The sequence below is a fragment of the Arachis stenosperma genome, chromosome 5 (genome assembly GCF_014773155.1).
Source record: "Arachis stenosperma cultivar V10309 chromosome 5, arast.V10309.gnm1.PFL2, whole genome shotgun sequence".
Classification (NCBI taxonomy): domain Eukaryota; kingdom Viridiplantae; phylum Streptophyta; class Magnoliopsida; order Fabales; family Fabaceae; genus Arachis; species Arachis stenosperma.
The window spans coordinates 10,433,761-10,444,919 of record NC_080381.1 but is presented as its reverse complement, the minus strand read 5'-3'; the positions used below and the strand labels follow the sequence as shown (position 1 = coordinate 10,444,919).

Below are 11,159 nucleotides of genomic sequence, written 5' to 3'. Positions count from 1 at the left end.
GATCTAATAGCTTATATAAGTGTGGCTTATTCAATAAGCATATAATTGTTGAGCTCGTTTTAGATATACTATTGGAATGTTATGGGTTAGAAGTTGATGAAAAATTAGTTACGAGGGAGAGAAATTAAGCTATATTGTTGGATTGTGTCAATTAGAGAATTCTATAAGGAGTTGCATCGAGTGCATACGTGGAGGTTTTTATTCGTAGATAATTTTAAACTATAAGGAGTGGTGTAGTGTTGATTCATTAGGTAGTTGATGACAATGCCAAAAATAACAAGGGGTTCATTGCTCTTTAGTTTTTTTTTTTATGTTTTCTTAGTTGTGTTTTTTTTTTTTTTTTTGCTCCACATTATTGTGTTGAGTTGTTCTATTAAAAAAAATTTAATAAACCAGAATAAAATTGGTTTATTATAACAACAATAATAAACCCAATTGTCCGTATTATAATTATTAGATCCGATTTGATCTGACCGATTTGCACAATCTAAATCGAATTATATTTAAATTTTTGACAAAAAAACAAATATATCCCTAATTTTTGTTTTAAAAAAAATATAATCTAGTAGGTTATGTAAATTGATCAGTATAACCAGATTTGATAACAATTGAATTTATTGTTATTCTTATAAAAAAATCACTGATTCATTAATACGTCAAATAATAATGTGACACAAATGTCTTTACAAAAAAACCTTTTACACATTTTTATGAAAACATTCTCCAAGATATTTAACTGCTAGCAATTTACTTTATAAGTTTAGCCGAAGATAAGTTTATTATTATTAGAAGATTTTAAATTTTTTATATTTTTAATAAAAAAAATTTCAATTTATAATCTTAACTTAATGACACAAGATAAATAAATCTCTTACGTTATATCAAGACAATTATGAACAAATTTACAAATTAAAACCTGAGTTGGAGGACAGCATTTATTACCAAGCAAAGACAGCATTTATTACCAAGCAAAAGCTTCCTATATATAACTTTGAGATCGAATGTCTTCATCAAGTTCTTAGCCCCAAACTCCTAAGTCATTCTCTCCCACAAGAAGCATCATATGACAACTCAATCTTATTTCCTCATTCAAAAAGAAAAATCTTTAATTTCCTATAGTCTTTCCCAATTAGACAAATTAAAGATTAATCCATGGCGGATCCAAACATCCACAAGGCAAAATTCAAACCAGACTAGTAAACTAACCACTAGACCAATTCAATTTTGGTTAAAAAAACACAACAAACTCTTAGCGAGGGATTAACTTCCTTACATTTTCCAAATTAAATCTCAAAATAACAACGGGGTGTCAATTTCCATCGAATTCAATATGTCACTATATCCACAACATGGAGTATAAATTTACAAACTCTTTATTGAATAGCCGAATATCAAGGATACGTAATTATGTATTTCTCATGACAACTTTTAACTGCTCTTAAGCTCGAACCTTAGCGGCAACAGAATATAATAAATAAAATGAAGCTGCAAAGAATGAACCTTGTACAGGATAGAACCCTCCGAATCACGAAATAGCAAAAGTTGTGGAATGTAATGCATACACTATTCCACTCCAATGAAATAGAGCTAAGCCTGCAAGAAGCTGGCATACTTTGCACCTAAGAAAAGTCTTTGGATGCAGAGCAGCGCATTCTTAGTAACTTCAGCATTCTCATGATTCATTAGTTTCATTACTCGTTCCTTCGCCTTGAGGTCCGCCACAATGAGACGCCCAGAAGGATGGTGCTGGATGAACTGCGAAAGGTCAAAGCAAGCAACAGCCAAAGTCCTTGGATTGCTACCAGTGTCCAAAATTGTTATTAGAACCCTTATAATCTGCAATTTACAAAGATGAATGAATCACTGTGTTTTCCACTTTTTTGAAAATATTAATATGCAATGAGATTATGTCATAATTCTTAACTTTTAAAGCATTGCTGAAAGGTAATTGCTATAAAATGCTTTGTCCATGTCACTCTTGTGGTAAAAGAGACATCCATGTTTGTAATAAAATGATCACGTCTCATAGGATCCATGAAAGTAATTAAGTTAGGAGTAAAAAGATCATAAATCCATTGTCATTATATGTATAGTTTTGAACAAAATGATTTGTTAGCATGTGATGGGAGTACGGATCAAGTCAACAAAAAGCATGCATGTCATTTTCAATGTCTGAAGATGTCCTTCCAAAATCCAAAGCATGTTGCAACATTCTTTTTCAGTTGGACCACGTCTATACTTGAATTAATTATATACTTGGCACTAAACTTAAAATTAAACAGATTACGGCAATTGTGTGTCCCATTTACTATTAAATTCCATAACACGTGTCAGGACTACACCAAGTCTTAGTTGACCAGGTCATACAGGTTGTGGCTGGGTTTGACTGGATGAGTGTGAATTTGGTCTAAAACTACAGCTGAACTGGCCAAGAGACTAGTTCATTGGTTTTTCCAGGCTAACCAGGTCAATATGGATCATACAACAACAATCCAAACACAATTATGAAAACCTTCCATCTAATAGCACGTGGCTTAATCAATTACTCTACAATGCTTAGACATGGAAGCTAACCTTCATACAATTCAAAGTATATCATTGAGTAAATCATCAAGTAGTTTACATGTTGTGTATCCTAATAATAGCAAACTAAAAGAACACATTCGTATGCTAACCAGCCAAGTAGTATTCAGTGATCAGTACTAATGATTTCCACCAAGGTGAATACTAAATCATTGTAGGCAACGTAATATAATATTATGAAACAATAAAGCAATAAAATATTAAATCCATAAATGAGAGAAATTAATTTCCCTCAATCCAGCATTAGCAATAAGAAATGATGCATGAAAGGAAGAGGAAATGCAGAGATACCTGGAAGTCATTCTCTTCAAAATGGGCAATATTATCTCGCCAAAATATGGGATCTTTGTGCATGGGAGACCAATCCAGATTGCCAAGGAGAACTTCTTGCTTATACACATCAAAAGAACTTAATTTCTTAATGCTATCCTTAAGCCCATCCTCCAGGTAATTCAATCCCTCCAACAAGTCCTATGAAGTAGCAAGAAATGTACGTGCTTCAAAATAAAGATATTTGTTTTTTGGAGAGAGAGAGAGAGAGAGAGAGAGAGAGAGAGAGAGAGAGAGAGAGAGAGAGAGAGAGAATTGATTAATGCCAACTATATCTCACATTTCCAAAAACGCATTTTTGACTCTCAAAATACATTTTCGGAATAAACTGATGTTTGGTTAAAACAACCAGGATCTAATTTACCAACTCATCCTCATTGAAATAACAGCCATGTACACAAACAGAATGCATTTTTGCAATAACATCACACATAAAAGCAATTTTACTTAATATTGTATAGAGAACTAGTGGGATAAGGCTTTGTTGTTGTTGTGTACTTTGAAAATTAATTTTTCCAATACTAATAAATAATTCTAGAATAATTACGCAAAAATGCTCTAATGGAAAAATGTAAATAAAAATGACTTCCGGTGACTGATGTCCACATAACTCATACTAATAGTTAATTCAATTTGCATAAAAATAAATTTACATTAGGAAAAATCAATGTAAGTCCTTCAAATTTTCATGCTCTCACCTCATCACTCCATGCTTGTGCTTTCAAACTCTGAACAACTTGTGGTAGCTGAAGGTCAATCATTTGAGCAGCCAATGTCCCTTTTGATAGCAAGTTCTTAAAGGTAAGGACAACAACTCTAACAACCTGACAAAAATCAGCAAAACAAGAAATAAAAATATCAGATCACCTAGGAAAAGTTATAAGCATATGTAATTGCTAGCCTAAAATATAACAAAAAGCTCAAATTAATTCAGCTAACACTAGAAGGTATAACTTTTTTGCAAGGGAAAAAGAAGAAGAGATGAATTGTATAACCTAAAGGAATCAGCAATACCTTCTCTTTTGTAGAACTCTTAACAACATCAACAAGAGAAGGAAGGGTTCTTGAGGTAGTCAAGTATTCAATTGCCGGTTCATAGTAGGATAAGAGCCATACACAGAGACATGTTTCATAAAGAAGCTGTTACAGAGAGAATTCTCAATTAATTCCCTAAATGAGTGCCATCAATTCTAAGTTCTAACACTAGCCTAATTGTGGCTTGAATATTTCATTGAGATCCCAAGTCCAAAAAAGAAAAAAAAAATCTTGGAATCACCACATCATCCTACACAACAAGCATATTTAGCCACTGCAATGCAAGCTACAGGATTTCCAGCAAGCATTTCAGTTATAAAAGGATGAATCACACCTGCCTAGCTAACTATTGGCAGAAATCACGTGGATCAGCTCTCAAAGATATATTTCAACTTTACCTGAATAGACTGTTGGGTGGATGCAGGAGAAATCAAAGGTACAAGCAACTTGATTCCATCTGCTTGAACAAAGGAAGACCTAACCACATGTTCCTTAAGTAGAGTTGCCAGGCAATTGATGGCAGTTGGAACACCCCGTGCAGGATGAGAAGGCTTCTTCAACTACAAATGATAATTATATGATCAGGTGAAAATGAATATGTAGAATGAGTCCATTGACTATCTTATGAATTTTAATATAAGTGCTTTTTAAGTCATTCAAGCTTTCCCAACTGCCTAGTGATCTGAGTGTACATGTTATGAATTTGGAATTTTGGATCCTCTAGTGAGGAAGTTGGTAAAGTGGTAAAGTGAAGGGTTAATCACCATTAATTTTGTAACTTTCATGAAATTTGTTCCCCACTATCTTAATTTAAGAGTGATTAACTCCCCACTTTACCAACTTCCTCACTTTAGAGGATCTTGATCCCATGTTATACCATCTGGTTGGAGACTTAGTGCAGTTCTGCAGTCCAAAATTATAACCTATCACATCTAAAATGGACCAATTATCCATTATCTATTACACCATGATTATTAAGTCATGATCGATCCAGATATCACATACCTGTTCGCAAAGCCATTTTACCAATCCTCCTAGAACATCTTCAATCGTGGTAAATGCTTTCTTTGAGTTTGATTCTGAATTTACAACACCGCCATTCTGATTTTTGGGCCTGGCACTGTAATTATATGATAGTAAGAAATTGAAAATCTGAAAATAATATACTTGTGGGCCTTATTTTTTAATTAACACGAGGGAATGACTGTGTCAGTTTGTGTTACCTAACTATTAAAGCAAGGATTTTACAACTTTTCTCTTGTATGAACCAATTTCCTCTCCAAAGCAACCTGAAATACAGGCAAAAGATAGATAACTATCACGTGGCATTAGCTTCATGACAGGTATATCCATGCATATATATATAACTTTATCCTTGATTTTTATAAATAAATACTTAAATAGAAAACACACATGCAAGAATAACCATGGTTACAGAAAAAGGCTGACTATCTTTTGTGTGAAAAGGAGAACAGCTAGTATAAACTATTAAGTTGCCAATTGTGAAGCAGTCTTCTTACATGCACTAATGCACATATCCTATATAGACAAATATCTATATCTGCTTTGCAGCAGTTTTCAGCTGATATTAATGGCTCTTAAAAAGTTGATATACATAAGAATAAATATCATGAAAATCAGAGTATGATCATTAATGGCTGGTGGAAGATGTGGAACCCTTGTAAAAGAAATTTCTCAAAAGAAAAAAAGAAGGGAAAAAGCTTAAAGTAATGGTGATGTTTTATGTATACAATACAATACACTCTGATAGAAGCCAATTGCCAAATGCTGAAATACTTCAACAACTTCACAAAGAGTCAAGAAATATAACAGTTGAATACTTAAATGAGTGCAGAGCAAGAGAACCGGGCTTCCATAATCGTGACATAGAGGTTAATGATTAAGATGCAGAGCAAGGAAATATTCAAGTAAATACTCAACTTAAGAAAGGTTCATAAGTGTCTTCATCTGCAAGGGTCTTGTCATGAAACAGTCTTGCTCTTTTAGGATTGGTCTCTTCTTTGAAAATATCACGCAATACATGAACAAACATGCGAACATAAGCCGGACCATCCTGCCACAACAGAAACAAAATCTCAACACAATTATACATTAAACTCCACAGTCACAAAGAGTCAAATACTATCTACTCCACTTGTATTTCAGCAAGGAATTTATGAAGAACATAAATTTAGCACAAAGCCTTAGTATTTTTGAATTTACTGAAAGATTCGTCACGGACTAGAGAATTTTACATATTGTAATTGAAGAGAGAAGGAAGGAAATGGGTAACCTCATGTAGCAATTGGGCACGGTGGGTTTCAGAACGATGGTCGTAACGGCGTAGGAGCTGAAGGGTTGTACCAGAGATGAGCTTAGTGGACACGTAGGTCTCCCATGGGATGTCCCTCCTCAGAACCTTCCAGAACGCAGTGATTTGATCGGAATCAGCAAAAGAAATAGCTCAATCCAGAATCAGTAGAAACGAATCTAATCTAAAAGGAAGAATGGCTAACCTGTTCAGTGGATAATTCCGCGTGCTCCATCTTGCTGGAACTGGAACTGGAACACGAACCCTAGCTGAGAAACAGAGGAAGAGTGAAGTGAGAAAATCGTGACAACGGAGGAACCGGAGAGAGGAGGATCACTCACCCTCTCGTAAAGCTTTAACTGTCATTACTCATTACTTACTCACTTGCCTTCAGTTTTATTGCATTCGGTTTTTTTTTCCTCGAGTTTTCTTTTTTTTTTTTTTTTTACTAAAAGATTTACATAAATTTGTTACGTAAAAATACTGTTTTAGTTATTCACATCTTAGTTAAATTTTAATTTAGTTATTAATATTATCCTATTTTAGTTTTAAAAAATTTTAAATAATTTAATATTATTTTACTATTAAATTTGACATGAATAATTAATATATTGAAGTAATAATGTTCAATTTTAATGAAATTGATCATCCAACAATCATCAATATAAATATTTTTTTATATTTTAAAACGTTGATAATTAATTGTTAGGGTTTGAGGTATTATACGAGAAGAAAATGAAAAAAAAAAGTATTACAAAAAAGTTTTTGTTATATTTTTTTAACACGTAAAAATAAAAAGATACAAATTAATTAAAAATATTGTCAATGTTCACTTATTCAATTAATTATTTATATCAAATTTAAGAGTAGAATAATATTAAATCCATTTATATTTTTTTGGGATTAAAATAAAATATTAAAAATATTAAAAATTAAATTAAAATTAAATTCAAATATTAAATTTATTTATAATTTTTTTAATTTATTAAATATAATTTATTATGATAAATTAATTATATTAACTAATTGATTTGATTATATATTTAAATATCACACTAATGAATTTAGTTAATTTATAAATACCAAATTGAATTTCAATCATTTAATTATGAACTTACATAGGTTCTTCTTGAAGATATTTTTAATTTTATTTTGTTTGATTGATTAAACTAATTAAATCAATTATAATCAATTGTAAATAATCTATTATTAATTTATTATATCAATTATTTGATTTTAGATAAAATTAATAATATGTTATATATAACAATTTTTTTCCAATTCATTTAGCATAACATGGCATAACATATATAGTGAACCTAATTACATTAAATATGCTACCGTTAATTTAAGTTATTAATAAATTTTTTATTAAAATAATAATGTTTCAAGTTAATTTTAAAATTTTGCTACTACTATATTAAACTTAATTTGTCATTTTGATTTAATTTTTCAATTATGCAATAGTATTAATATTCAAATGAATAGCGTATGAAATTATTTAGATTCTTATATTGTTGAATATGTTAATGTTTGTGACTTTCGATTTTGGATTACTAGTGTTATTAATGATAAAGAAAAAATAGTGACTACTGAAATTTAGTGGATTTGGTGAAATAGATGTAATAATTTTTTCAACCCGAATAAACTTTGGTCTAGGAGAAAAATCTCTTGTCTTGCGAGAGCCTTAATGAATGAGTTGAAGAGGGTGAAGGAGGATAAAAAATTTTAGGATTATGCAGTCCAGAATTTTTCGTGGCAGCCACTCCTCCAAAATATTCTTAAAGTCAACTGTGATGCTAGTATTCTTCCAAGCTCCTTGTAACGGGCTTGAATGTGTTCTCTGTGATTATTATGGTACTTAGATGTTAGGTAGTTCGGGCGTCTTCCCTTTGATTCAATTTTCAGGAATGAGTTATTGGCAGTTTGAAATGGTTTTATGATTGTGTGAGAAATTGATTGTGATTCTCTTATTTGTGAAACTAATTCTATAGAGATGTATATTTTGTTGAACAATATTATCAACTATGTTACAAATGATAATATGGATATTATAGAGAAGATTATGGAGTTGTTAAGTAAAAATTGGAAGGTGTCATTCACTTGGGTTAGAAAAGAAGCTAATGTCGATGCTGATTGTCTGGCTAAGATAGGAACTAAGAGTGTTTATTCTCAATTAGTATGAATTCAGCCAAGTGATAATCTCAAATAAATTTTGTTGAAGGATTCTGTTGTGAACAAGGGTTATGTTCAAGTGATTGTATCACTAAGAGAGGGGTTATGTTCCCGCTTGTTTTAGTTTTTGTTACAGAAAAAAAATGAATAGCGTGAATTTTTTCTTGCAAATCACATTAAATACATAATTTTAATTTGTTTACATATAATTTTAAATTCTCATTACTATTTAACACTCCTCATATCTTTTATTTTTAGATGATTCTTTTATTTTCTTTCAAGGTATTATTTTTTTTATTAGATGATAATTATTGATAATATATATTGTACTTGTTGAGTCTTGACCGATGTATAGTTCGTCCATTGATAAATGCTTGCAAGTTCTTCTGTTAAGATAAGATATACGTCGGCGGCGAGAAAACAAGGAAAGTAAGTACCTACAAAAAACACTCCGATACTCAAGTAAGTAAGTGAGTATATAGTTTTAGCCGAAAAAATGTAATGAAATCAAACAACCTTCTTACCATTCTCTTTATACCAGAAAGTGAGAAATAATAGTTATTTTTCCGAATATGGTTTTATAATCAGAGAATAATAACATATTTGACGTTATAATACCGTTGTTAATAGCCGATTTATAACATCTATGGTCATAACCGACGAACGGTAATATCATATACTATATTAATTTTTATTTTATATATATATATATATATATATATATATATATATATATCAAGATAGTAAGAATAGGTAGACACATTAATCTCGACTTACCTATATATATATATATATATATATATATATATATATATATATATATCAAGATAGTAAGAATAGGTAGACACATTAATCTCGACTTACCCTGACAACAAAACTTGTCACGATGCCCTCACCGAATTGAGATGGGCAAATACCTCGATTTGAAATGGATAAATACATATGAATTTAGCTGATGTTGTTAATCCTAATTTTAATGTGCAATATTCAAAAAATCTTTCGAGATTAGCATACAAGAAATAGGAGTGAGTTGCGAATTGTCATTCTGTTAATCTTAATGATTATAAAATATGGTTGTGAAATTTGACTGATGTGATACTGCAATAGCAATATAGTCGTCACAATTGTGTTCCTAATATTTGAACAAAGAGTATGTATTATATTTAATTTATTACCTTTTTTACCAATATAAATTTACGATTGATGTATTGATGTAAAAACTTAAATAGATGACGAGATAAGATTTAAAGTAGTCTCTGAAGTTGTACTCGAGTCTTATAGTAGTCCCTAAACTTAATAGTTACTCATATTCGTTCCTGAAGTTGCACTTCGGCATTCGGCTTCGTCCTTCCAGCACATTCCGTCCACCTGATACTATCGAAAAGTTGATCTGGACTCTTTCGTGACATGCTGGCTAGGTAACGGCTAGCTGACGTGGATTAGTAAATTTTTATGGTGCAATTTGGTCCCTAAACCAAAATTAAAAATTTTAATCCCCAAATTTAATTATTATTCTCTTCTCTATAGTAGTAACCTCTCTTTTTTCTTTTCTTCTCTTCTCTTCTCCATATAGATGTGAAAGAGACTATAAATTACAACTTCATTGAAAGCACGCATATGTTTTGTTAATTAAAAGTCACATACTATATCTTTGTATTTAACATTTTATGCACTCATTTAACTCTAGTTTAATTAAAATGTTTTACAAAATTCAATTTTATATTTTTATATGATTTTACAAAAATCTATCTCTTGTATTTACGGAATTAAAAAGTTACATCGTTATTATTATATACTATATTACATTTCCTTTCGAATCCTATTCTAAAATAACCATGCATCATCCTAATTTAACTGTCATTCACATGGTATTAATATAAAGTGTTATATTATGGCATTTCAAATTATATGACATCTCCATTAAAATGACGTGTCTAAGATTTTATTATAATTAAATAGGTATTTTAAATTAATTAAGGGTAATATTAAAAAAAATAGAAAAAATTTACCTAATTTAATATTTATTATTTTAGTCTCTAATTAATAAAAAACTAATTAGGCAAAATAAATATAATTAACTAATTTAAGACACTAATTTGATCATATTAAAATATTAATCATATTATCTTTTTGTTTGCAAATGTCATGCTAACATTTTAACATTTTATATTAACATTAGAGATGAGTTGAGATTCACAATTTATGAATTTAGAAATCAATTTAATCATTTTTAAAAGTCAACAAATTTTTATGAACGTTCACAATTTTAAAAACTAAACTTGCATTATTTCTTTAATTATATATATCACATAACTTTTTTTATGTTATAATCTCTCACCATCTTTTTTACAGAAAAAAAAAAGAGAAAAAGACGGTTAAATTTGTTCAAATAATAGTTTTTAAGAAGACTCTAGTTGTTGTTATTGTTATAAGATACTTCAACTAAAAATAAACAAAAAGAAAAATCTTGTGAATTTGGGATATAAAGATCTATGCCTGTAGAGAAAAGAGGAATTACTGTACAGAAGAGAATGATGATTAAATTTGGGGATTAAAATTTTTAATTTTGATTTAAGGACCAAATTGCACCATAAAAGTTTACTAATCCACGACAGCTAGCCATTATATGGCCAGCGTATCACGGAGGAGTCCATATCAGCTTTCCAATGTTATCAGGTAGACGGAATATGTTGGAAGGACGAATCTGAGTCCTGAAGTGCAACTT

At 30.3% G+C, this 11,159-nt stretch overlaps 1 protein-coding gene across 2 annotated transcripts; it reads right to left on the bottom strand.

The window, feature by feature from the left end:
- Positions 1-1,313: 1,313 nt before the first annotated feature.
- Positions 1,314-6,645, bottom strand: LOC130982711 (V-type proton ATPase subunit H-like). 2 transcript variants are annotated; one of them, XM_057906783.1, is made up of 11 exons: positions 6,601-6,645; positions 6,465-6,528; positions 6,242-6,367; positions 5,891-6,022; positions 5,172-5,239; positions 4,954-5,068; positions 4,347-4,508; positions 3,928-4,053; positions 3,612-3,737; positions 2,875-3,054; positions 1,314-1,836 (listed from the first exon to the last, which is right to left on the bottom strand). In XM_057906783.1, the coding sequence occupies exons 2-11, from the start codon at positions 6,492-6,494 to the stop codon at positions 1,588-1,590; spliced, it is 1,314 nt and encodes a 437-aa protein (XP_057762766.1). In that variant the 5' UTR covers positions 6,495-6,528; positions 6,601-6,645; the 3' UTR covers positions 1,314-1,587. The 2 variants fall into 2 exon arrangements, with proteins under 2 accessions (XP_057762766.1, XP_057762765.1); XM_057906782.1 differs by having other exon boundaries at positions 6,465-6,619.
- Between the last annotated feature and the right edge of the window lie 4,514 nt (positions 6,646-11,159).